At 47.1% G+C, this 27,500-nt stretch overlaps 1 protein-coding gene across 1 annotated transcript in view; it reads right to left on the reverse strand.

The window, feature by feature from the left end:
- The window catches only part of LOC310781088 (hyccin 2-like), a gene marked incomplete at both ends in the record, with an annotated part of 73,818 nt that overhangs the window by 1,605 nt on the left and 44,713 nt on the right, over positions 1-27,500 (reverse strand). The window contains 6 exons of the mRNA XM_083641628.1: positions 3,008-3,178; positions 4,891-5,047; positions 9,023-9,110; positions 17,816-17,932; positions 26,101-26,196; positions 26,877-26,992. Of these exons, the coding sequence (XP_083497754.1) occupies positions 3,008-3,178; positions 4,891-5,047; positions 9,023-9,110; positions 17,816-17,932; positions 26,101-26,196; positions 26,877-26,992 (745 nt within the window). The remainder of the gene's footprint in view (positions 1-3,007; positions 3,179-4,890; positions 5,048-9,022; positions 9,111-17,815; positions 17,933-26,100; positions 26,197-26,876; positions 26,993-27,500) is intronic.

The following is a 27,500-nucleotide window of genomic DNA, read 5'->3' on the forward strand; positions in this document are numbered from 1 at the left end:
CTAGCTGCTCAGTGCTAACGCTAACGCTCATAACACATCACATCTGTTATTAGCTCTTTTCACTCATTATGTACCAACACGACTACAATCCAATATAGACTAGTGCTTTTTATAATCTGACATCTTTTGGATTGACTATTAAAGATTTCTTGCTTAATTTGTCTGGAACACATTGATCATGACCAAAAGACAATCTTTAGCCTGGTTGATAATAACAGAGAGAAGACTGTGGTTGGCAATATATATATATTCAATATATCAATGATTAGCAATATCTGGTGACTCTTTAGTAAAATTCAGGCACAAGACAGACTGACATAAATAGATCTAAACATAAAAGTTTATAATCCATCTATGGGTCCATTGTTTGAAAGCTAAAAGGGAAAACCATTATAAAAACTGAGTTAGAAAAAAAAAGAAATTATGAAATTATTGAATATTGAATTTATGCAAGGAGGAAAAGCCTGCTAAAGAGACGAGACTGTTATGTCTCAACCCTGTCTTCATCATGCAGTGTCTCAACCCTGTCTTCATCATGCAGTGTCTCAACCCTGTCTTCATCATGCTGTGTCTCAACCCTGTCTTCATCATGCTGTGTCTCAACCCTGTCTTCATCATGCAGTGTCTCAACCCTGTCTTCATCATGCAGTGTCTCAACCCTGTCTTCATCATGCAGTGTCTCAACCCTGTCTTCATCATGCAGTGTCTCAACCCTGTCTTCATCATGCAGTGTCTCAACCCTGTCTTCATCATGCTGTGTCTCAACCCTGTCTTCATCATGCTGTGTCTCAACCCTGTCTTCATCATGCAGTGTCTCAACCCTGTCTTCATCATGCTGTGTCTCAACCCTGTCTTCATCATGCAGTGTCTCAACCCTGTCTTCATCATGCAGTGTCTCAACCCTGTCTTCATCATGCAGTGTCTCAACCCTGTCTTCATCATGCAGTGTTGGGCCAAACTAAATGGGATGTGGGGGCTCTGCAGGCGGTTAGAGCACCAGAGAAACAAAGACAAAGAGGAAAAGGCCTGAGCTGACATGCACAAGACACGACAAGAAGACGCATGCTCTCCCGCATCATTCCTCCTTTCTCCTGCAGGTGGCGCTGGCTCAGCGGCCGCTCGCTTGGCTGGCCCCGAGGAGCCTGCCAACCTGGGGAGAGCACTGAGACCTCATAAGATCAATACTAGCACTCCAGTTAGAAGTGACAGACCAGCAGGCCAGACGGGCCTGTCTGCTAGCCAGACGGGCCCGTCTGCTAGCCAGACGGGCCTGTCTGCTAGCCAATCCCAAAGAAAGACCTGAAACTTTACACACAAGTTGAACAGGGTGACAATTAAGTTCCCATAAGTTGCAGCCATAACAATGCAGCCCCAGACTACAGTTTTATTTATGGGCAGTTAGTAACATTTCCAAAATGGAAAGACCAGTACAGTAGTTGTGCACACAGTCATACAGGAAATCAAAAGCACCACAGTTCTCTTGTAACTGGATGGCAGAGTTCTGTTCTAATGAAACTAAGCAGAGAAATATGATTTCTGCACAGAGAAAGAGCATGGGCAGAGGGTGGGATGGCAGGCGGACAAACGATGACAAGCTGATCTTCAGTCATGTCAAAGCATCTGACTGTAATGACCAATAAGCATATTATTGATACTCACAGTAAAATAGCTTTTGCACCATTGGATTTGCTCAACTATATTTCAATCTAAACTGTTGAGCAACATGAAAGTAATGTGTTCATTTGAAATGTGTCATGATGTTGAGCTTTGCATGCACATGCTTTGAGGCACGAGGAAGGGGCTGTTTCTCACTCACTGAGCTCACAGAGGACAAACATGTCACCTAGCAGAAACATTAGCGTACAAGCTAAGCTAGCTGCTGGACTGAGAAACAACAAGGACAGCCTCTCTCTGTTCAACAGCACCAGCAGATGGGCATTGCTGTCCGGATTGACCCAAAACGTATTGTGGCGCTGTCAAACACCACCAGGGGCAGTAGACAAATGCCAAGCAGTCCGGTCCTCTGAGCCACTTTTGTAAAATTGATATATTTTTCCTATTAAGACTGCAGAAAAAATAAATCCATGAAACCAATTATCCGACATGAAGAAGTGACCACCACTGCTATCTCAAAGCATCAGCTGCCAGGAGAAAGACAGAGTCAAAGGTCAAGTGGCATGCTCTGAGCAGCAGGCTCTGAGCAGCAGGCTCTGAGCAGCATGCTCTGAGCAGCAGACTCTGAGCAGCATGCTCTGAGCAGCAGGCTCTGAGCAGCATGCTCTGAGCAGCAGACTCTGAGCAGCAGGCTCTGAGCAGCATGCTCTGGGCAGCATGCTCTGGGCAGCAGGCTCTGAGCAGCAGGCTCTGAGCAGCAGGCTCTGAGCAGCATGCTCTGAGCAGCATGCTCTGAGCAGCATGCTCTGAGCAGCAGGCTCTGAACAGCAGGCTCTGAGCAGCATGTTCTGGGCAGCATGCTCTGAGCAGCATGCTCTGAGCAGCATGCTCTGAGCAGCATGTTCTGGGCAGCAGGCTCTGAGCAGCATGCTCTGGGCAGCATGCTCTGAGCAGCATGCTCTGAGCAGCATGCTCTGCAGTAAGCATGCTCAGTGAGTGACAAGGGGAGCAACTCTAAAGTTACATGGCAAGGAGAAAGCGAGGACATGACATGATGATGATGACTGGCGCATGCAAAACGGCACACACTTCCTTCAAACCCAGAATAGTACTCTTCCACTCTTTGAGGAGAGGACAATAGCGGTGATCTGGCACTAGGGGGGGTTGTTGAGTAAGGGTCTTATAGACTGGAGGAGTTAGTATACTCTGGGGAAGCGAAGAGGCAGCCGGAACGAGAATGGCATAAGCGTCCAGTTAGCCCACCGAGTTGGGGAGGAGGGGGAGGAGGAGGAGGGGTGGGAGGATACAGGGTGAAGGGCACCTCCTCCTGAGACCCTCCCTGCTCTGACTTCCTCCCCTGTCCCCATACGGGACGTCCTCCCCTGTCCCCTACCCTCGAGTGTGATGGGGGGAACGATGCTGCCGCTGCTGCTGTGGTGGCTGTGAGCCCGCCCTCCTCTCTTCTCTTTGGCCGCCGGCTCCCAGGGAGTGTGCTGATGGTGGGTGTGGCTAGGAGGACTGACGGCGAGGCTGAACTCTGCATCGCTTGAGTAGTCAAAACAATCTGGGGGTCAACGACACAGACGGGGAAATGTGCTCCTTTAGTGGCAGCAAGCCTCAACCGATTCGGGACACTGTAGCCCAGTGTTTTCGGAGTCTGAAGCAGTCGCTAGATGAAACTCTTAAAGGGATAGTGCACTCAAATCTGAAAACTGTTTTTTGTTGGACTCTCATGTAAGTCAAACTGCAAAAGACTTAACACAGGTCAGTTGTCTATCAACTGATACCTAGATAACAAAATGCATGAAAAGGGAACTACTAACAAACAAACAAACAAACAAACAAACAAAAGTGGGTGAACTGTCCCTTTCATCATCCATTTACTGGGTAAAATTGAGCAGTGAGTACAGTAGCAGCTAGAGGCATCATCTGTCCTGAGTTTCTCTCAAACTGGGCAACTGCAGAATTCCTTCTGAAGCGACTGTAACTAGTGATAGACAGCACAGCATACATTCAAGAGAACAGCCAAGACAAGCAAAGAAAGAGCCGTGAGTGACACAAAGAGAGGTGACATGACACAAAGAGAGGTGACATGACCACAATTACATCTTTGACATGAAACACCATTTGGACACTGGACAGTGCTCTTGATGTGAGTGGATTCCACAAACACCACCAGATGTCTCTTACCAAATAGCCCACATTTGTGGCCTTAAAGGATAAGTTCACCCAAAAATGAAAATTCACTCGTATCATGCTCCATGCCAGTGGAAGGTCGAGTGAAGTTTTTTAGTCCACAAATCCTGGAGCTTCCCAGGGAAACAGCATTGCAGTATTCGCCTAAACAACTGAAGTGAATGCTGAATGGTGACCCAATTTCAAAATGTAATAAATAAATACAAATAAAAAGGCTCCATACTGCTCCTCACGTGTAATCCAAGTCTTCAAAAGCCCCGACATGCCAAGTTGACTTTAAAAGATGTAATTTACCTCCAACCTTTTAGCATAAATCCTGGCTGTATATCCAGGTAAGCCCAAGCCGTGTCCGTGTCCACCCCGTCTGAAGTGGGTGCACGAGCTCCAAGGTGCCTACATGCACCGCTAGAAATATTTCTGGTTTCCTTTCCTGCATTTTTGGACGTAATCCTCTTGTGAAAAGTGTTCGCTAATCGCTACACACCTGGACTGCATGGAGGGATTCAACGGAGGAGTTGAGATCCAGATGAAGAGCAAACGGGCAAACGTTTGAGCTCGTGCAAACATTTGAGACGCGGCTCGGAGCTACCTGGATACAGTGAGGAAGAGGTTGGGGTATCATCATCATCATCGTTCACCACCACCATTCCCTTCAGTTGTTAAGGAGAATACTGCAGCACTATTTCCCTGGGAAGCTCCTGGACTGTTTTGTGGACTAAAAAAAACTTCATCGACTTTCCACTGGCATCAGGGTGATTAGATGAGTGAATTTTCATTTTTGAGTGAAATTATCCTTTAAAGGAGAAAAAAAAATCAGTAAAAGCTCAGTTAGCTAATAAATATATATCACTTAAATCATCAGTTAAAACTGTTTGGTTAAGTTTCTAGTCCAACCTGCTCAACTTAATGGGGAATACTGGGGCAAAATAAATGTACTGTATTGAATCTTATGTCTTATCAACTGAATCGTCAATCTCTCTCTCAAACACTGAGGATCGCTTCGCTGTCCATTCTGTGTTGCAGCCATGATGGGACACTCTCCCGTACGCTCCTCTGTGACACTGCGGGGCGCTGTCTTACCCTCTCTCTTCCAGCGGTGGCGCCGTATGGAGGCGGTGGTGATGGCCGAGATGGAGATGCGTCTGACGGTGGGCGTCACCTCCACCTGGAGCACCTTGCGCCCCCGCGGCTCATCGGGAGCGCTGTCTGGCAGAGAGTTCTTCATGGCATTCCCCAGCTGATAAACAAAGATGTATATTACCATACAACTCATTGTCTTAATTATATGTGCATACACTGACACATCACTCTATACAAGCCCACATAAACAAAGGCACATTGAAAGATTGTTTTTTTGAAACGTCAAAGCACACATAGTGGGGGGGGGATAGTGATAGAACATCACTATCCCCCCCTTGTGGCCAGGTGGGCTGCCTGCCACGGGCCAGCCAGAATGTCTGGTCGTCAGCACAGAGCCCCATCTACCAGCCTTCCCTCTCAACATCAATAAGCTGGACTCTGGCCCCAAACATATCAAGGCTGCTCTCCTCAATGTGAGGTCACTGTCAAACAAATCCTTGCTCGTCAGTGACTTGATTACAGACTACAATCTGGACATAATGCTTCTGACAGAGACCTGGCTGGATCAGGACACCAATATGGCTGTTCTTTCTGAATCAGCCCCACCGAACTTTAGTTTTATTGACACTCCCAGGCCTGACAAGAGGGGGGGCGGTGTAGCGATTATTTTCTCTGATAGATTCCAATGTAGGCAGGTAACATTTGGAGACTTTTCTTCCTTTGAATATCTCGCTGTCACCCTGAAGAGCTCCTCCACTGTCTTAATACTTATTATTTATCGACCACCAAAGTACTCAAGTAGCTTTTTTGACGAGTTTGCTGAACTATTGTCATTAATTTCCATAAAATATAACTGCATTTCTATTTCTGGAGATTTCAATTTTCACATTGACAATGCTAATGACAATTATGCTAAAGAACTGATCAATTTACTAGAGACATTTGAACTGTCCCAGCATGTCTCTGGCCCTACTCACAACAGAGGCCATACCCTGGACTTAGTCATCTCGAGGGGTTTTATATGTTCATCTATCTCCAAAATCGATGTTGCCCTGTCCGACCACCTCTGTATCTTCTTTGTAATGGAGATCTCCCCTGTAACCATTCCCAGATCACAAACCATCAAAAGACGTAACATTACTCCTAGCTCCAGTTCTCTGTTCATGGAAAATTTCTTCTCTCCTTTAACAACCTCCTCCTCTTCTACTCCTCCTACCTCTGTCAATGACATTCTTGTTATCTTCAATGCAACTGTCCTGAATGTTATTGATAGTGTGGCGCCTGTTAGAACAAAAATGTTATCTGGCAAGCTTAAAGCACCGTGGAGGAATGCTGCCTCTGTCAGGAATATGAAGAAAAACTGCAGGAAAGCTGAGCGTAAATGGCGCAAATCGAACCTGCATGTCCACCACACTATTTACAAAGATAGCCTTCACTCCTACAACCTTGAGCTAAAAAAATCGAGACAATCATACTTCTCTGACATCATTAACAAAAATGTAAACAATGCCCGTACCCTTTTTGCCACTGTTGATAGACTGATTAACCCCCCGCTATGTGTACCACCTGAATTCCTTTCCACTGATAAATGTAATGAGTTTGCTGCCTTTTTTAATGACAAAATCATCAAGATCAGACAAGCCATCAGTGGCTCCTCACTGAAAAATGATGCGAGTCCACCACCCCCCCCCCGATCCTAACTAACTCAATAAGTCTGTCTCACTTTAGCGCAATTGATCCAAAAACTTTGGATGAAATTGTGCATGGCCTTAAGTCATCCACGTGTTGCCTGGACACCCTCCCAACTAGCTTTTTTAAAAGCATCTATAACTGCCTTTCATTTGACCTTGTACAAATAGTTAACTGCTCCCTCTTGACCGGCACTTTTCCTGAATCTCTCAAAACTGCAGTAATCAAACCCTTACTTAAAAAGCGTAGTCTTGACTCCTCATTACTTAATAACTATAGACCAATATCAAATCTCCCATTCATAAGCAAAATCATTGAAAAGGCTGTTTATCTTCAACTAAACAGATTTCTATCCACAAATAATCTACTAGATAAATTCCAATCAGGTTTCCGTCCCCATCACAGTACTGAGACCGCACTCACAAAGGTTCTCAACGACATTAGAATAAACTCAGATGCCGGAAAAAACTCAATTCTAGTATTATTGGACCTCAGCGTTGCGTTCGACACCGTCGATCACTCAATTCTATTAGACAGGTTAGAAAACTGGGTGGGGCTCTCTGGTACGGCCCTCCAGTGGTTTAAGACGTATCTCCAGGACAGAAAATACTTGGTATCCATTGGCAATTACACCTCCGACATAACTCAAATGATATGTGGGGTCCCTCAGGGATCCATCATGGGGCCTGTTCTATTTAACTTATACATGCTCCCTTTAGCTCTAATTATGCAAAGAAATCATATAGCCTACCATAACTATGCAGATGATACACAACTGTACATAACTCTTTCATCAGGCGATCATGCTCCCATTGACTCACTCTGTCAGTGCATTGATCAAATTAACGACTGGATGTGTAAAAACTTCCTCCAGCTAAATAAAGACAAAACTGAGGTGATCGTTTTTGGTCCGAAAGAACGACAACTTCAAATTGCAGCCTGCCTCGAGGTTCTTTCCTTTAAGCCAAAGGACCAAGTAAAAAACCTTGGAGTTACTATCGACTCCGATCTTAATTTCAGCTCACACATTAAGTCGGTCAGAAAATCTGCTTTTTATCATCTAAAAAATATTGCTCGGATTAGGGGCTTCATGTCCAGTCAGGACTTGGAAAAACTAATTCATGCCTTTATTTACAGTAGATTAGACTACTGTAACAGCCTTTTCTCAGGTTTGTCAAATAAAGAACTTTGACAACTCCAGCTCATTCAAAATGCTGCTGCTAGGGTCCTAACTAGGACTGGGAGGGCTAATCATATTACCCCTGTTCTTAAATCTTTACACTGGCTCCCTGTAGGTTACAGAATTAAATTTAAAATCCTTCTTTTAGCTTACAAATCACTCAACGGCCTAGGCCCACAATACTTAGCAGATCTCCTCCCTCGCTATGAACCAACTAGACCTCTCAGGTCAGCTGGGTCTGGCCTAATAGCTGTCCCAAGGATCCACTCAAACCAGGGCAGGGCCGCCTTTACACACTGTGCTGCTGTTAGCTGGAACAACCTGCCTGAGGCCCTCAGATTTTCCTCAACACTTCCGATTTTTAAAAACGGTCTAAAAACGTTTCTGTTTAGCACTGCTTTTAACTGCTGAAATGTCTATTTATCCTATTATTTTCCTGTATTGACCAAACGTGTAGCATCTTACTGCTTTTTGCTTTTTATTGTCTTTTTATCTTCTTTTATTCTCTTATGTCTGTAATGTCTTGTGAAGCACTTTGAATTGCTTTATGTATGAAATGTGCTATATAATTAAAATTGACTTGACTTGACTTGACACATCTTTAAATGTAAAAAATATTACATTTTCTGCATGAACATTTGTCAGACGATCAAGAGTGTGTGATAGTTATGCTTTTATTTTGAAGGCAAAACCTTCCTACCTCCGGTCTTGTTCTGGCTAATTATGTATAGCTTGACAAAATTGCGGATGCTACAATTGATTAGCTTATTAACCCGGAAAAACACTTTTCGCAGTGAGCAGGAAACTGATTCCACCATTGAAATCAGCGTGACCTGTCCATGTTAGTCAGCTAGAGTTTTAGTCACTCAGTGCGTTTTGAGAAATCGTTGTGATGTGAAAAGGTAGAATATACCGGTACATGGATAACAGACTTCCGGGGAGGTGTGTGCACCAGTATCCCACGCAGACTTACACACAAAAATACCCAGAAACAACTTAGATTTTGGACAATCGTCTTCATCAGTCCCTGCCTATGCCACTGCTCAATGTCCATGGTGCATGTGCACTTTCAGATCGACTGGTGAGAAGAGGTGGACCTAAATGCACAATGCTGTTGGTCTTACCAGCAGGGGCTGGGAGTAAAGTTCTTACCAGGAGGGGCTGGGAGTAAAGTTCTTACCAGGAGGGGCTGGGAGTAAAGTTCTTACCAGAGGGGCTGGGAGTAAAGTTCTTACCAGGAGGGGCTGGGAGTAAAGTTCTTACCAGGAGGGGCTGGGAGTAGAGTTCCAGCTGGGCTCTGTACAGGACGTCCTCCAGTGCTTCGCGCCCCATCTCCCACTCTCCATTGTATCTACAACACATCACACACACACACACACACACACACACACATACACATACATACATACATACATACATCACGAGGTCACATTGTGAGCTGGAGTAAATAGCAGTGTCTGTCTGACGAGGTGCCTTGATGCCTGAGTCACATCACCTGGACTATTATTACAGTGATGAAATAAGGCCAGGGCCTACAGGGCCTACAGGAAGTGATGAAATAAGGCCAGGGCCTACAGGGCCTACAGGAAGTGATGAAATAAGGCCAGGGCCTACAGGAAGTGATGAAATAAGACCAGGGCCTACAGGAAGTGATGAAATAAGACCCAGGGCCTACAGGAAGTGATGAAATAAGACCCAGGGCTACAGGAAGTGATGAAATAAGGCCAGGGCTACAGGAAGTGATGAAATAAGGCCAGGGCCTACAGGAAGTGATAAAATAAGGCCCATAAGACCAGGGCCTACAGGAAGTGATAAAATAAGGCCCATAAGACCAGGGCCTACAGGAAGTGATGAAATAAGGCCCATAAGACCAGGGCCTACAGGAAGTGATGAAATAAGACCAGGGCCTACAGGAAGTGATGAAATAAGACCCAGGGCCTACAGGAAGTGATGAAATAAGACCCAGGGCCTACAGGAAGTGATGAAATAAGACCCAGGGCTACAGGAAGTGATGAAATAAGGCCAGGGCTACAGGAAGTGATGAAATAAGGCCAGGGCCTACAGGAAGTGATAAAATAAGGCCCATAAGACCAGGGCCTACAGGAAGTGATCAAATAAGGCCCATAAGACCAGGGCCTACAGGAAGTGATGAAATAAGGCCCATAAGACCAGGGCCTACAGGAAGTGATGAAATAAGACCAGGGCCTACAGGAAGTGATGAAATAAGACCCAGGGCCTACAGGAAGTGATGAAATAAGACCCAGGGCCTACAGGAAGTGATGAAATAAGACCCAGGGCCTACAGGAAGTGATGAAATAAGACCCAGGGCCTACAGGAAGTGATGAAATAAGAGGCCAGGGCCTACAGGAAGTGATGAAATAAGACCAGGGCCTACAGGAAGTGATGAAATAAGACCAGGGCCTACAGGAAGTGATGAAATAAGACCAGGGCCTACAGGAAGTGATGAAATAAGGCCAGGGCTACAGGAAGTGATGAAATAAGACCAGGGCCTACAGGAAGTGATGAAATAAGACCCAGGGCCTACAGGAAGTGATGAAATAAGGCCAGGGCCTACAGGAAGTGATGAAATAAGACCAGGGCCTACAGGAAGTGATGAAATAAGGCCCATAAGACCAGGGCCTACAGGAAGTGATGAAATAAGGCCAGGGCCTACAGGAAGTGATGAAATAAGACCAGGGCCTACAGGAAGTGATGAAATAAGGCCAGGGCCTACAGGAAGTGATGAAATAAGACCCAGGGCTACAGGAAGTGATGAAATAAGACCAGGGCCTACAGGAAGTGATGAAATAAGACCAGGGCCTACAGGAAGTGATGAAATAAGACCAGGGCTACAGGAAGTGATGAAATAAGACCAGGGCCTACAGGAAGTGATGAAATAAGACCAGGGCCTACAGGAAGTGATGAAATAAGACCCAGGGCCTACAGGAAGTGATGAAATAAGGCCAGGGCTACAGGAAGTGATGAAATAAGACCAGGGCCTACAGGAAGTGATGAAATAAGACCAGGGCCTACAGGAAGTGATGAAATAAGACCAGGGCCTACAGGAAGTGATGAAATAAGACCAGGGCTACAGGAAGTGATGAAATAAGACCAGGGCCTACAGGAAGTGATGAAATAAGACCCAGGGCCTACAGGAAGTGATGAAATAAGGCCAGGGCTACAGGAAGTGATGAAATAAGACCAGGGCCTACAGGAAGTGATGAAATAAGACCAGTAAGACCAGGGCCTACAGGAAGTGATGAAATAAGACCAGGGCCTACAGGAAGTGATGAAATAAGGCCAGGGCTACAGGAAGTGATGAAATAAGACCAGGGCCTACAGGAAGTGATGAAATAAGACCAGGGCCTACAGGAAGTGATGAAATAAGACCCAGGGCCTACAGGAAGTGATGAAATAAGACCCAGGGCTACAGGAAGTGATGAAATAAGGCCAGGGCCTACAGGAAGTGATGAAATAAGACCAGGGCCTACAGGAAGTGATGAAATAAGGCCCATAAGACCAGGGCCTACAGGAAGTGATGAAATAAGGCCAGGGCCTACAGGAAGTGATGAAATAAGACCAGGGCCTACAGGAAGTGATGAAATAAGGCCCATAAGACCAGGGCCTACAGGAAGTGATGAAATAAGGCCAGGGCCTACAGGAAGTGATGAAATAAGGCCAGGGCCTACAGGAAGTGATGAAATAAGGCCAGGGCCTACAGGAAGTGATGAAATAAGACGAGGGCCTACAGGAAGTGATGAAATAAGACCAGGGCTACAGGAAGTGATGAAATAAGACCAGGGCCTACAGGAAGTGATGAAATAAGACCAGGGCCTACAGGAAGTGATGAAATAAGACCCAGGGCCTACAGGAAGTGATGAAATAAGGCCAGGGCTACAGGAAGTGATGAAATAAGACAAGGGCCTACAGGAAGTGATGAAATAAGACCAGGGCCTACAGGAAGTGATGAAATAAGACCAGGGCCTACAGGAAGTGATGAAATAAGACCAGGGCCTACAGGAAGTGATGAAATAAGACCCAGGGCTACAGGAAGTGATGAAATAAGGCCAGGGCTACAGGAAGTTATGAAATAAGGCCAGGGCCTACAGGAAGTGATGAAATAAGACCAGGGCCTACAGGAAGTGATGAAATAAGACCAGGGCCTACAGGAAGTGATGAAATAAGACCCAGGGCCTACAGGAAGTGATGAAATAAGACCAGGGCCTACAGGAAGTGATGAAATAAGACCCAGGGCCTACAGGAAGTGATGAAATAAGGCCAGGGCTACAGGAAGTGATGAAATGAGACCAGGGCCTACAGGAAGTGATGAAATAAGACCAGGGCCTACAGGAAGTGATGAAATAAGACCAGGGCCTACAGGAAGTGATGAAATAAGACCAGGGCCTACAGGAAGTGATGAAATAAGGCCCGGGCCTACAGGAAGTGATGAAATAAGACCAGGGCCTACAGGAAGTGATGAAATAAGGCCAGGGCCTACAGGAAGTGATGAAATAAGGTCCAGGGCCTACAGGAAGTGATGAAATAAGGCCCATAAGGCCAGGGCCTACAGGAAGTGATGAAATAAGGACAGGGCCTACAGGAAGTGATGAAATAAGACCAGGGCCTACAGGAAGTGATGAAATAAGACCAGGGCCTACAGGAAGTGATGAAATAAGGCCAGGGCCTACAGGAAGTGATGAAATAAGACCAGGGCCTACAGGAAGTGATGAAATAAGACCAGGGCCTACAGGAAGTGATGAAATAAGACCAGGGCCTACAGGAAGTGATGAAATAAGGCCAGGGCCTACAGGAAGTGATGAAATAAGACCAGGGCCTACAGGAAGTGATGAAATAAGACCAGGGCCTACAGGAAGTGATGAAATAAGACCAGGGCCTACAGGAAGTGATGAAATAAGGCCAGGGCCTACAGGAAGTGATGAAATAAGACCCAGGGCCTACAGGAAGTGATGAAATAAGACCCAGGGCCTACAGGAAGTGATGAAATAAGACCCAGGGCCTACAGGAAGTGATGAAATAAGACCCAGGGCCTACAGGAAGTGATGAAATAAGACCCAGGGCCTACAGGAAGTGATGAAATAAGACCAGGGCCTACAGGAAGTGATGAAATAAGACCAGGGCCTACAGGAAGTGATGAAATAAGACCAGGGCCTACAGGAAGTGATGAAATAAGGCCAGGGCTACAGGAAGTGATGAAATAAGACCAGGGCCTACAGGAAGTGATGAAATAAGACCCAGGGCCTACAGGAAGTGATGAAATAAGGCCAGGGCCTACAGGAAGTGATGAAATAAGACCAGGGCCTACAGGAAGTGATGAAATAAGGCCCATAAGACCAGGGCCTACAGGAAGTGATGAAATAAGGCCAGGGCCTACAGGAAGTGATGAAATAAGACCAGGGCCTACAGGAAGTGATGAAATAAGGCCAGGGCCTACAGGAAGTGATGAAATAAGGCCAGGGCCTACAGGAAGTGATGAAATAAGACCCAGGGCTACAGGAAGTGATGAAATAAGACCAGGGCCTACAGGAAGTGATGAAATAAGACCAGGGCCTACAGGAAGTGATGAAATAAGACCAGGGCTACAGGAAGTGATGAAATAAGACCAGGGCCTACAGGAAGTGATGAAATAAGACCAGGGCCTACAGGAAGTGATGAAATAAGACCCAGGGCCTACAGGAAGTGATGAAATAAGGCCAGGGCTACAGGAAGTGATGAAATAAGACCAGGGCCTACAGGAAGTGATGAAATAAGACCAGGGCCTACAGGAAGTGATGAAATAAGACCAGGGCCTACAGGAAGTGATGAAATAAGACCAGGGCTACAGGAAGTGATGAAATAAGACCAGGGCCTACAGGAAGTGATGAAATAAGACCAGGGCCTACAGGAAGTGATGAAATAAGACCCAGGGCCTACAGGAAGTGATGAAATAAGGCCAGGGCTACAGGAAGTGATGAAATAAGACCAGGGCCTACAGGAAGTGATGAAATAAGACCAGTAAGACCAGGGCCTACAGGAAGTGATGAAATAAGACCAGGGCCTACAGGAAGTGATGAAATAAGGCCAGGGCTACAGGAAGTGATGAAATAAGACCAGGGCCTACAGGAAGTGATGAAATAAGACCAGGGCCTACAGGAAGTGATGAAATAAGACCCAGGGCCTACAGGAAGTGATGAAATAAGACCCAGGGCTACAGGAAGTGATGAAATAAGGCCAGGGCCTACAGGAAGTGATGAAATAAGACCAGGGCCTACAGGAAGTGATGAAATAATGCCCATAAGACCAGGGCCTACAGGAAGTGATGAAATAAGGCCAGGGCCTACAGGAAGTGATGAAATAAGACCAGGGCCTACAGGAAGTGATGAAATAAGGCCCATAAGACCAGGGCCTACAGGAAGTGATGAAATAAGGCCAGGGCCTACAGGAAGTGATGAAATAAGGCCAGGGCCTACAGGAAGTGATGAAATAAGACCAGGGCCTACAGGAAGTGATGAAATAAGACCAGGGCCTACAGGAAGTGATGAAATAAGACCAGGGCTACAGGAAGTGATGAAATAAGACCAGGGCCTACAGGAAGTGATGAAATAAGACCAGGGCCTACAGGAAGTGATGAAATAAGACCCAGGGCCTACAGGAAGTGATGAAATAAGGCCAGGGCTACAGGAAGTGATGAAATAAGACAAGGGCCTACAGGAAGTGATGAAATAAGACCAGGGCCTACAGGAAGTGATGAAATAAGACCAGGGCCTACAGGAAGTGATGAAATAAGACCAGGGCCTACAGGAAGTGATGAAATAAGACCCAGGGCTACAGGAAGTGATGAAATAAGGCCAGGGCTACAGGAAGTTATGAAATAAGGCCAGGGCCTACAGGAAGTGATGAAATAAGACCAGGGCCTACAGGAAGTGATGAAATAAGACCAGGGCCTACAGGAAGTGATGAAATAAGACCCAGGGCCTACAGGAAGTGATGAAATAAGACCAGGGCCTACAGGAAGTGATGAAATAAGACCCAGGGCCTACAGGAAGTGATGAAATAAGGCCAGGGCTACAGGAAGTGATGAAATGAGACCAGGGCCTACAGGAAGTGATGAAATAAGACCAGGGCCTACAGGAAGTGATGAAATAAGACCAGGGCCTACAGGAAGTGATGAAATAAGACCAGGGCCTACAGGAAGTGATGAAATAAGGCCCGGGCCTACAGGAAGTGATGAAATAAGACCAGGGCCTACAGGAAGTGATGAAATAAGGCCAGGGCCTACAGGAAGTGATGAAATAAGGTCCAGGGCCTACAGGAAGTGATGAAATAAGGCCCATAAGGCCAGGGCCTACAGGAAGTGATGAAATAAGGACAGGGCCTACAGGAAGTGATGAAATAAGACCAGGGCCTACAGGAAGTGATGAAATAAGACCAGGGCCTACAGGAAGTGATGAAATAAGGCCAGGGCCTACAGGAAGTGATGAAATAAGACCAGGGCCTACAGGAAGTGATGAAATAAGACCAGGGCCTACAGGAAGTGATGAAATAAGACCAGGGCCTACAGGAAGTGATGAAATAAGGCCAGGGCCTACAGGAAGTGATGAAATAAGACCCGGGCCTACAGGAAGTGATGAAATAAGACCAGGGCCTACAGGAAGTGATGAAATAAGGCCCGGGCCTACAGGAAGTGATGAAATAAGACCAGGGCCTACAGGAAGTGATGAAATAAGGCCCGGGCCTACAGGAAGTGATGAAATAAGACCAGGGCCTACAGGAAGTGATGAAATAAGACCCGGGCCTACAGGAAGTGATGAAATAAGGCCAGGGGCTTAACGTGTGGCTTCACGTGTAAATGTGAGCCCTCAGGCTGCTAATGAATGATGCTGAGGTGACCTGTGGTAGGGATGACTAAAAGGCTGTTCCTCTCCCTCCCACACACACACACACACACAGTGCCTCCTCTCCTCCAGCAGCGCTGACTCCTCCAATCTACTGAGTGCTGCCGTACTGTGTGTACCTTCATGGGGGCAATGTGACAGAGTGCATACTCACTCTCTTTGGTCCACTGGAACCTAACAGTGGTGGTTCCAGTGACGAACCAATCAGGAGATCCATCACTGAGGAGGAGGAGCTATCATCAACCCTAATCTGCTTTGCAACGACCGTCCTCATAGCGGATGAAATCACCTGCTCCCACAATGCACTGCTGATCGAATCAGTCTGTACAACGGAGAGTTTCTGTCCTCTGTAGTTTGACGGGCTAAGCTGTTCTCTGCAGTAAATCAGGCCAAACTAGAATAGAGGTTGCCCTCATTAGTGATGTTCTGAAATGGCAAAAGTTCAAAAGTTGTTTGTTATTGTGTTATTATTGTGTTATTATTATGTTATTTGTAAAAGCACCACCGCGGGAGACCCGGGTTCAATTCCCGGCCGTGGGACTTGCGGTTTGTTCAGACGTTCTTACAGACACAATTGGCTGTGTCTGCGGGTGGGGAGCCGGTGGGGGTATGAGCCCTGGTCCCTGCACTAGCGCCTCCAATGTCCTGCCGGAGAAAGTCCTCGCTGTCAGGTGGAAAGAGGCGGATGGCGACTGCACATGTATCGGAGCAAGCATGTGCTAGTCTCCAACTCTCCCCAGATCAGCAGAGTGGGTGCAGGAACGACCGGGAGAGCAGGAGGAAAAGTACAATTGGAGAGAAAATGAGAGGAAAATCCGGAAGAAAAACAACAACATTGTGTTAAAATGACTCAATGACTCAAATGTGCTCTATCACCCATTATCCTATTTTCCTATTATCTCTTTTCCCTGATTTATTTTATCCCCCATTACTGCAAATTTTAATTTATTTATCCTGGTTGCTGCTCCACCCTCTGCCGATCTGGGGAGAGCTGAAACTGGTCACGCTATTCCAACGAGTTCCCCTCCCTCCGAACAGGCACCCTGAACGACCAGAGGAGGCACCACTTCAGCGACCAGGGTATTGCATGTTTTTGGTGAAGGGGGTTCCTATATGAAGGAAACCTCCAGGGGGCACGGGGAGAACATGCAAACTCCACACAGAAAGGCCCTTTTGACGACCCCACCCGGGCGGTGGGCACTCGAGGACATGCGGACGGGCACGCAAGGTGGCTGAACACCAGCAAGGTGGCTGAACACCAGCAAGGTGGCTGAACACCAGCAAGGTGGCTTAACACCAGCAAGGTGGCTTAACACCAGCGAGGTGGCTTAACACCAGCGAGGTGGCTTAACACCAGCAAGGTGGCTTAACACCAGCAAGGTGGCTTAACACCAGCAAGGTGGCTTAACACCAGCGAGGTGGCTGAACACCAGCGAGGTGGCTGAACACCAGCAAGGTGGCTGAACACCAGCGAGGTGGCTGAACACCAGTGAGGTGGCTTAACACCAGCAAGGTGGCTGAACACCAGCGAGGTGGCTTAACACCAGCAAGGTGGCTGAACACCAGCGAGGTGGCTTAACACCAGCGAGGTGGCTTAACACCAGCGAGGTGGCTGAACACCAGCAAGGTGGCTGAACACCAGCAAGGTGGCTTAACACCAGCAAGGTGGCTTAACACCAGCGATGTGGCTGAACACCAGCGAGGTGGCTGAACACCAGCGAGGTGGCTGAACACCAGCGAGGTGGCTTAACACCAGCGAGGTGGCTTAACACCACCAAGGTGGCTGAACACCAGCGAGGTGGCTGAACACCAGCAAGGTGGCTTAACACCAGCGAGGTGGCTTAACACCAGCGAGGTGGCTGAACACCAGCGAGGTGGCTGAACACCAGCAAGGTGGCTGAACACCAGCAAGGTGGCTGAACACCAGCAAGGTGGCTGAACACCAGCGAGGTGGCTTAACACCAGCGAGGTGGCTTAACACCAGCAAGGTGGCTGAACACCAGCAAGGTGGCTTAACACCAGCAAGGTGGCTGAACACCAGCAAGGTGGCTGAACACCAGCAAGGTGGCTTAACACCACCAAGGTGGCTGAACACCAGCAAGGTGGCTGAACACCAGCAAGGGTGCAAAACTGACAGGGAGAGAAGGCAGCTGAAGATACGTACATGGCGTGATAGACGGCAGTCAGCATCTGGACCATGAACTCTGGGTCCAGCAGCACACGGTTACACGGCTCCCTCCAGACCTTCTGCTGCTGCCGCGGGAAGCCACATACACACAACCTGGGGGGGAACGCACACACAGAGACACACACACACACACACACACATACATACAACACACACAGACATGCACACCCAAGGTGAGTACGGTCATACTGAACTCAACAACAAAGGGCAATTTATGAGCAAACAAAGACAGAAGGTTCGGAGAGGTTTTTCGCAAGTTCCTACTACACACAAGCCATTTTCCCACATGCATACCGGAAAATTACCTGTAAGTCAATATCGGACATTTCCCTTCACACTTCGGCTCGCGCATGTGGGAATCTATCAGCAAAATTGCCTGTATGTTGGGGGGCGGGGGGAGCTTGTATGTATGTAGAGAAAGCAAATGCACAAAGCGAAATGTGGAAGTAGTTTGCTTTGATGTGCGCGAATGATTAGATGATGCACTTTGAAGAAGTTGGGATCCGTGTCTGAGAAATAGTTGCTGGTTCGATGTTTATCCGTTCACCTGCGTCGCGTTGAAGCACTTTTTACAGACTGGCTTCGTTTGATGTGTCCGGGCTTGCCTTGCCTTCGGAAATCAGCACGCCCACACATGAAGCTGACATACCGCTCTTATTATCACAAGATCATTTCGCCAGTTTGCTTTAATGTGCGCGAATGATTAGATTATGCCCGCTGGAACATTAAGCAACGTGTGTAGGCTACACCTCGCCCATGAGAGAAGGACCGCTGTCGCGGAAAATGACTGGACCCGTTTCCCACTTGGTCTCCCTTAAGAGCATACCGCTCTTCTGGCTGGCTCGAAACTGGTGAAATCTCCACGACGACGGGGTCGCGCTTATACCGGCACAACGACTTTCCCACATGCAGGCATTAGACCACGTTCCGGTCATTTAGCGGTACAAAGCGCATGTGGGAAAACGATAGATGACTGAAGAGGAGGAACAACACAGGGAACATTAGTCACTTCCTGGATGACATAAACAAAGAGGAAACACGGTGAACACTGAGCAAAGGGGAGCACACATGTACATAGTATAGATCAGGGGCACTCAATTAAAATTCTAAGAGGTCCAGATAGAGAAAATGTCCTCAAGCGAAGGTCCGGAACATTGAGCTTGCGTTATGATTCAGTGCCATTGAACTTAGGCTACTTCAATGATTGCAGTAGCCTAATGGTACAATGTCTGTATGTAGTCAATGACTGACTGTTAAATCAAAATAAACATCAATAATGTTTATTTACAGTTTTCATATTTAACTGGATTAATTATAAATAACTAGCCTACACTAATAATAAATACATGTTCTTTTCTCATTTCAAGTAAAATAATGGCTGCATTTAGAAATAACACAACAGAGTGCTTTGGAAAAATTTGCATCTTAAAATATAGTGCTTTAATTTTAGAAAAATAAGTTCCCCCTTTTCTTCCTTTTCTTAACTCCATTTCACATTTTATCAGTCAGGCTCTCAGCCAACAAACCTCCTTTTCTCTTGATAGAAGTGAGCTCCCACTCTGTTTGTCTGTGCCTGCCTGCCTGCCTGCCTGTCTGTCTGTCTTTCTATCTATCGGTCGCTCGCAATGCAAACTTTGCATGCCGTTGGGCAGTGAATGTGTGTGCGCCCTGGATTTGAGTGTGTGTGTGCTCATGTGTGGCACTTCCATAGACAGCTGGTCAGGATCGCATCACACTTCACGAGACATACTGGTTTTGAACTGCTCGTGAGACCAATGAATGAACATGAGTCTGCCTGCTCTGGATTAAAACTAAAGCTTTGTTTTCACGGGCTACTCGTTTCTTTTGAGCACGCGATGTGAAATACTTCTCTCGCATTTCTCCGAGTCTCGCCTCTCCTCCGTCCGTGTGTCAACTCTCCCGCAGCAGCTAACCTCGCGTCACCAGGCTCTTCTCGGCCAGAAAGATAGCAGCAGCAGCAGCAGGCAGAATCGATTCGCTTGTTGATTGGCTGAGTAGCATCACGTGTGATGATTTACAGCGCATGCATTGGTCTGTGAGCTTCCTGACAGATAAACCAGTACCATAAAGGCTAGAAAAGCATGTGCCGGTTAAAATAGAAATGCTCTGTGAAAATGTAACTATTCAGTGATTTGTAGGTTATAGGGCTCGGTCCGGATAGGACGGCGTCTGGGTCCGGATGCGGACCGGAGTCCGGACTTTGAGGATCGCTGGTATAGATAGATAGACTGATAAAAAGGTCAGGTGGAGGGGGTGATGAAAAGGTCAGGTGGAGGGGGGTGATAAAAAGGTCAGGTGGCGGGGGTGATAAAAAGGTCAGGTGGAGGGGTGATAAAAAGGTCAGGTGGAGGGGGTGATAAAAAGGTCAGATGGAGGGGTGATAAAAAGGTCAGGTGGAGGGGGTGATAAAAAGGTCAGGTGGAGGGGTGATAAAAAGGTCAGGTGGAGGGGGTGATAAAAAGGTCAGGTGGAGGGGGTGATAAAAAGGTCAGGTGGAGGGGGTGATAAAAAGGTCAGGTGGAGGGGGGTGATAAAAAGTCAGGTGGAGGGGGTGATAAAAAAGTCAGGTGGCGGGGGTGATAAAAAGGTCAGGTGGAGGGGGTGATAAAAAGGTCAGGTGGAGAGGGTGATAAAAAGGTCAGGTGGAGGGGGTGATAAAAAGGTCAGGTGGAGGGGTGATAAAAAGGTCAGGTGGAGGGGGTGATAAAAAGATCAGGTGGAGGGGTGATAAAAAGGTCAGGTGGAGGAGGTGATAAAAAGGTCAGGTGGAGGAGGTGATAAAAAGGTCAGGTGGAGGGGTGATAAAAAGGTCAGGTGGAGGACGTGATAAAAAGGTCAGGTGGAGGGGTGATAAAAAGGTCAGGTGGAGGAGGTGATAAAAAGGTCAGGTGGAGGAGGTGATAAAAAGGTCAGGTGGAGGGGTGATAAAAAGGTCAGGTGGAGGACGTGATAAAAAGGTCAGGTGGAGGGGTGATAAAAAGGTCAGGTGGAGGAGGTGATAAAAAGGTCAGGTGGAGGGGTGATAAAAAGGTCAGGTGGAGGGGTGATAAAAAGGTCAGGTGGCGGGGGTGATAAAAAGGTCAGGTGGAGGGGTGATAAAAAGGTCAGGTGGAGGGGTGATAAAAAGGTCAGGTGGAGGGGTGATAAAAAGGTCAGGTGGCGGGGGTGATAAAAAGGTCAGGTGGAGGGGGTGATAAAAAGGTCAGGTGGAGGGGTGATAAAAAGGTCAGGTGGAGGGGTGATAAAAAGGTCAGGTGGAGGGGTGATAAAAAGGTCAGGTGGAGGAGGTGATAAAAAGGTCAGGTGGAGGGGTGATAAAAAGGTCAGGTGGAGGGGTGATAAAAAGGTCAGGTGGCGGGGGTGATAAAAAGGTCAGGTGGAGGGGGTGATAAAAAGGTCAGGTGGAGGGGTGATAAAAAGGTCAGGTGGAGGGGTGATAAAAAGGTCAGGTGGAGGGGGTGATAAAAAGGTCAGGTGGAGGGGTGATAAAAAGGTCAGGTGGAGGGGTGATAAAAAGGTCAGGTGGAGGGGGTGATAAAAAGGTCAGGTGGAGGGGTGATAAAAAGGTCAGGTGGAGGGGTGATAAAAAGGTCAGGTGGAGGGGTGATAAAAAGGTCAGGTGGAGGGGTGATAAAAAGGTCAGGTGGAGGGGTGATAAAAAGGTCAGGTGGAGGGGTGATAAAAAGGTCAGGTGGAGGGGGTGATAAAAAGGTCAGGTGGAGGGGGTGATAAAAAGGTCAGGTGGCGGGGGTGATAAAAAGGTCAGGTGGCGGGGGTGTGGGGAGTCTACAGAGATGGTGACGAGGCTAAATTGAAAGAGTGAGCATGGTTGTGGTGCTCTGCAGTCTTCGTAGCCACAGTGTGCCGCCTGTCTAGACAGAGCTGCTTCAGGCACCGTCTGTCTGCTCGCTCACAGCAGGGAACTGTTCAAACCCTGAGCTGTCTGCTCACACACACACGGGGGGTTTGGGGGGGGGGGGGTGGAGCTGTCTGCTCACACACACATGGGGGGTTTGGGGGGGGGGGCTGAGCTGTCTGCTCACACACACATGGGGGTTTGGGGGGGGGGCTGAGCTGTCTGCTCACACACACACGGGGGGTTTGGGGGGGGGGGGGGGGGGGCTGAGCTGTCTGCTCACACACACATGGGGGGTTTGGGGGGGGGGGGGCTGAGCTGTCTGCTCACACACATGGGGGGTTTGGGGAGGGGGGGGGGGCTGCAGCCTCACATTCTGAATTCCACATCGATCCTTCCTACTACGTCCAGCGCCTCTGGGTATTTCAAGGACAGACAGACTTGGACAGGTGGACATGTATCCAACAGTGAGAATTTAATTTAGCCAACCATAGGGCACTTTCCACTAACAACAGCGCTATAATGGATTGTACTTATCAAATCCTCCTGCTTAGAGGACAGGTCAGTATTGAGGTGAGTAAATGGCTACAGGGTAGAGGGGAGACTCAGTCATGGAGGTGGAAGAGGAGAGGGTGCACACTAGTCACTGGCTACAGATGTATCATGTATATAGATATAGATGCTACAGATATGACATGTATCATGTACCGTAAATTCCGGACCATAAGGCGCACCGGTATATAAGCCGCAGCAGCAAAATTGACTGTTTTTTACATATATAAGCCGCACCGGACTATAAGCCGCGGGCGTTTTGATGTTTAATTACCATATGTAAGGGTTCGTACACAGAGGGGATTGTCGGGAAAGAGATGGCTGTTTGGGGAAGCTCCCATTTATTAACATTTCAACAAAACAAAACAAAAGTCAGGTCACTAATCCCCAGACAAAATCACACAACAATAGGCTATATGTGCAGCAAACGGCTGTAACCAGAGAAGTCAAGTCACTAATCCTCGTCTTCCTCTTCTTCCTGCGTACTGAAACCACCAAAATCCTCATCAGCGCCAGCTGTGGCGGCGTCATCCTCTTCATCCCGCAGCAGTCCAGCCTTTTGGAACCCGTTGGTGATTGTGGATGTTTTCACACTCCTATAATATTCCGTGATCTTCCTTTGTGTGAATTCGCCGAAGTTTGTGATTTTCTCCTGGTAGTCGGGAGGGAGTTGTTCAGTAGTTCTCGCCCGGACGGACAGTCCCTTTCGTCTCATGAATCGGAAGCACCAAGATGGGCCACCTATGAAATGTTCAATTTTCATTTCGGTGGCGACTGTTTTGGCCTTCAGTCGGATCTGCACCGTGGAAACGCCTCGGCCGTCTGCTCTCTGGGTCAACACCCAATCTTCAAGGGAATCTTCAAGTTCGGGCCATCTGCTTTTATGACCTCTGAAGGACTTTTTGGTCTTCTTGCACTGAGACAGTTCCTCCTGCTGCACCTTCCAACGCCTCACCATTGACTCGTCGATGCCCAGGTTACGGGCTGCTGCTCTATTTCCCTCTTTTAATGCGAGATTGACTGCTTTCAACTTGAAAGCTGCGTCGTGTGAATTTCTGCGTACCTTCCCCATGGTAAGTGAGAGAGAGTTGCTTCTACTGCTCGTCTTGTTGTGATTCCGGGCTGCTGATGAACTTTGAACCGGTAGGAGTAACCGGTTGATTTCCGCCAATGATGTCAAGTCTTTCATACACAAAGGCAATTCAAGGTGCTTTACAAAAAAATAATCGAAAAAACAAGCAGCAAAGCAATGCACATAAAATGTGCTGATGAAGCTGTGTAACCTGTAAAATCCATCGATTTTGGAGGTCACCGAGTGGCCGTTTGCTTACCGTAATTACCATATGTAAGGGTTCACGCACAGAGGGGATTGTTGGCTGTTTGAGGAAGCTCCCATTTACCGTATTACCGTAACATTTCAACAAAACAACATAACACAACACCACCTTTGTTTATTTTTACAGTGCACACAGTGTCCGCGGTGTGGTGAAAAGAGGGCAAGAGAGGAAATTAAAACAGAAGTGGATTTATAGTTAGAAAGAGTGCTAAAAAAGAGAGATTTTATTTGTATTTTTTTTTTTTTCTGAAAAAATCCAGATAAGCCGCACCGTTATATAAGCCGCAGGGCCAAAAAACGGGGAAAAAGCCGCGGCTTATAGTCCGGAATTTACGGTATATAGATATGGATGCTACAGATATGACATGTATCATGTATATAGATGCTACAGATATGACATGTATCATCTATATAGATATAGATGCTACAGATATGACATGTATCATGTATATAGATATGGATGCTACATATATGACATGTATCATGTATATAGATATAGATGCTACAGATATATGTATCATGTACCGTAAATTCCGGACTATAAGACGCACCGGTGTATAAGCCGCGGGACCAAAATTGACTATTTTTTTCTTCTATAAGCCGCACCGGTCTATAAGCCGCGGGTGTTTTGATGTTTAATTACCATATGAAAGGGTTCGTGCACAGAGAGGAATGTCGGGAAAGCGATGGCTGTTTGGGGAAGCTCCCATTTATTAACATTTCAACAAAACAAAACAAAAGTCAGGTCACTAATCCCCAGACAAAATCACACAACAATAGGCTATATGTGCAGCAAACCTGTAACCAGAGAAGTCAAGTCACTAATGCTCGTCTTCCTCTTCTTCCTGCGTACTGAAACCACCAAAGTCCTCATCTTCAGTGTCGGAAACGAACAGGTTCAGGGTGGCTTCGTCAACCACTCTCCTCTCTCCTTCATTGTCACTCAAAACCAACGAACTCCTCTTCATCTATAGCTGTGTTTCCATTACAGTTTTTCGCAAAAGAATTGCGATATTTCTACAACTTCGACAATGTACAATTGCGACTTGTAGGCGTTTCCATTGAAGTTGCGTTTGAGTGATTCCCCGTTGCAGCAGCTGCCACAGTGATTACGCACGGGGATCTGCCCCATATCCCGTCCCCTGCATGCTCAAATCCAACCAATGGTCAATGGAAATCCCAACATGAAGTTACAATGCATATAAACGAGCCTGATTATCAATTCAAAAGAAAATGAGTCGCAAAATGTTGCTGGCTGCGTGAATGCAGTCAGCGCGACAGGCAGAGGAAAAAAGGTAGCCTAATAGCCTACAACTGGTCCGATTTAGAGATGGAGGGGGGAAAAGGCTGATTTGGTTCTATAATTGCACCTGAAACGTGTGCAATGTATTAGCCTACTCACAGTCACTGTATTCACTTCAGACAGCACCACCGCACCAGTGTGTGCTTTTCATCCTCTCATCTCGCCGCTGTGCCAAATGCGCGCACACAGGCAGCCTGCTGTCACCATGGACCGATTTCTGCCATTAAACATTATCTAATTTGCCCGGCTACGCTTTTGCACAACACTCGTCTTTCTGCTAGGTAGCGTTGCTTCAAAGTTTTCCACTTGCTGCTGAGGTTTTGACACGGCTATCGAACCTTACTTACCAAACTTATTTTCCGCTCCTTTTCCAAGGGATAATATGGGTCACATGACGTGCAAATGCGAAAAATGTGTTTCCATTACACTTTTGCGATAAACTGCTATATCGACACGTCTGAAAAACCACCTCATGATCATCTACTGCTCGTTCTCATGCTGTCGAGAACGAGCAAAGCTTTTTTTTGGTGAAAGAATCCTCCAGGGCGCTTCTTGTTAACAGTCCGAGTGAGTGGCAGGTCGAACGTCAAAGGCACTTCATCCATATTTATGATCTGCTCCGGTTCGATGGAATATTCCTTGATCTTCCTTTGTGTGAATTCGCCGAAGTTTGTGATTTTCTCCTGGTAGTCGGGGGAGGGAGTTGATGGGCTTGTGGCCGTTTGCTTACCGTAATTACCATATGTAAGTGGTCACGCACAGAGGGGATTGTCAGGAAAGAGATGGCTGTTTGAGGAAGCTCCCATTTACCGTATTACCGTAACATTTCAACAAAACAACATAACACAACACCACCGTTGTTTATTTTTACAGTGCACACAGTGTCCGCGGTGTGGTGAAAAGAGGGCAAGAGAGGAAATTAAAACAGAAGTGGATTTATAGTTAGAAAGAGTGCTAAAAAAGAGAGATTTTTTTTTTTTTTTTTTTTTTTTCTGAAAAAATCCATAGATAAGACGCACCGTTATATAAGCCGCAGGGGCCAAAAAACGGGAAAAAAGCCGCGGCTTATAGTCCGGAATTTACGGTATATAGATATGGATGCTACAGATAGCATAAAGGGGTTAAAACAGTAAAGAAATAAGACAAAATAAGACAAAGACAAAGAAATGAAGACATGTACGTGTGCTCCTCACCGTGAGCTCATTCTGCAGATGGACTGGTAGGAGGAAAGGGGCATGTAGACCACAGCCGAGTTGTAGCAGAGCATGAGGAAACACAGGACTTCAAACCTGGAGACACAACGATGAACAGCACAGTCAGAGACACACTGACAAAGAGATACACATAGAAATTGGACAATTGGAGCAGATGTCTGCAAAATGCTGCAAGTTGAAGGTATATTTTGTGCATGTGTGTTTTGGAGTCTCTTAAGGCTAATGTACACCGCCTCTGGAACAGATGCGGTACGGCTCTGGTACGACTCATGTCATCTGACAAAAATAGAACAGGTGCGTAATCTTTCCGTACCGCATGTATCACCCATCAATTAACATGGACGACAGTCGCTCCGGCAGTTTTGCCGGATCCGCATCGCAGCCATAACACATCTGGTGTACATTACCTGTTAGCGTGTTAGCTTGTGTTTGTGTGTGTTGATGGAGAGCAGCCAGGAGCACGACCTGTGTTTCTGTGTGTTGATGGAGAGCAGCCAGGAGCACGACCTGGAGAGTCCAGGCCATAACTGACTCCTGTGTGTGCACAGGGGGTAAACGGCCCGGCTGTATATCAGCAGGCGGAGTGAGCGAGCACTTGTCTCTTCATAAACACTACCTTGACCTCGCCACACAAATGGATTTCCAGACAAGCTGAGCTGTGTCCATCATAGCTGAGGGGCGCAGAGGGCGCACAGCTCTGGAAAAGTTCACGTGGAGCCCTGCAGTGTGTGTGTGTGTGTGTGTGTGTGTGGTACCTGTTCTGTGCAGTGAAGGTCTCTCTCTGAGGGTGGAGGCCGCTGTACACCACTCTGATCAGGTCATGTTGACAGAGAGCGCCCTCTGTCAGCGCCATGGACCCCAGGCTGGAAGGCTACACGCACGCATGCACGCACGCACGCACGCGCACACACACACACACACACACACACACACACACACACACACACACACACACACGAGAAGCAGCACAAAACATTTTAATAGTTATTAACTTGTATATTTATTCATCCTCATCTATTCTTCCCCATACAACAGAATGAATGTAGATGAAAGGGTCATTAAGATTCTGCTCTCTGTTCTCCAGAGCAGTCGGTACAAAGACCAGTGAGTCTGTTCTCCAGAGCAGTCAGTACAAAGACCAGTGAGTCTGTTCTCCAGAGAAGTCAGTACAAATACCAGTGAGTCTGTTCTCCAGAGCAGTCAGTACAAAGACCAGTGAGTCTGTTCTCCAGAGCAGTCAGTACAAAGACTAGTGAGTCTGTTCTCCAGAGCAGTCAGTACAAAGACCAGTGAGTCTGTTCTCCAGAGCAGTCAATACAAAGACCAGTGAGTCTGTTCTCCAGAGCAGTCAGTACAAAGACCAGTGAGTCTGTTCTCTA

The sequence above is a fragment of the Poromitra crassiceps genome, assembly GCF_964638095.1.
Source record: "Poromitra crassiceps genome assembly, chromosome: 8".
Taxonomy (NCBI): domain Eukaryota; kingdom Metazoa; phylum Chordata; class Actinopteri; order Beryciformes; family Melamphaidae; genus Poromitra; species Poromitra crassiceps.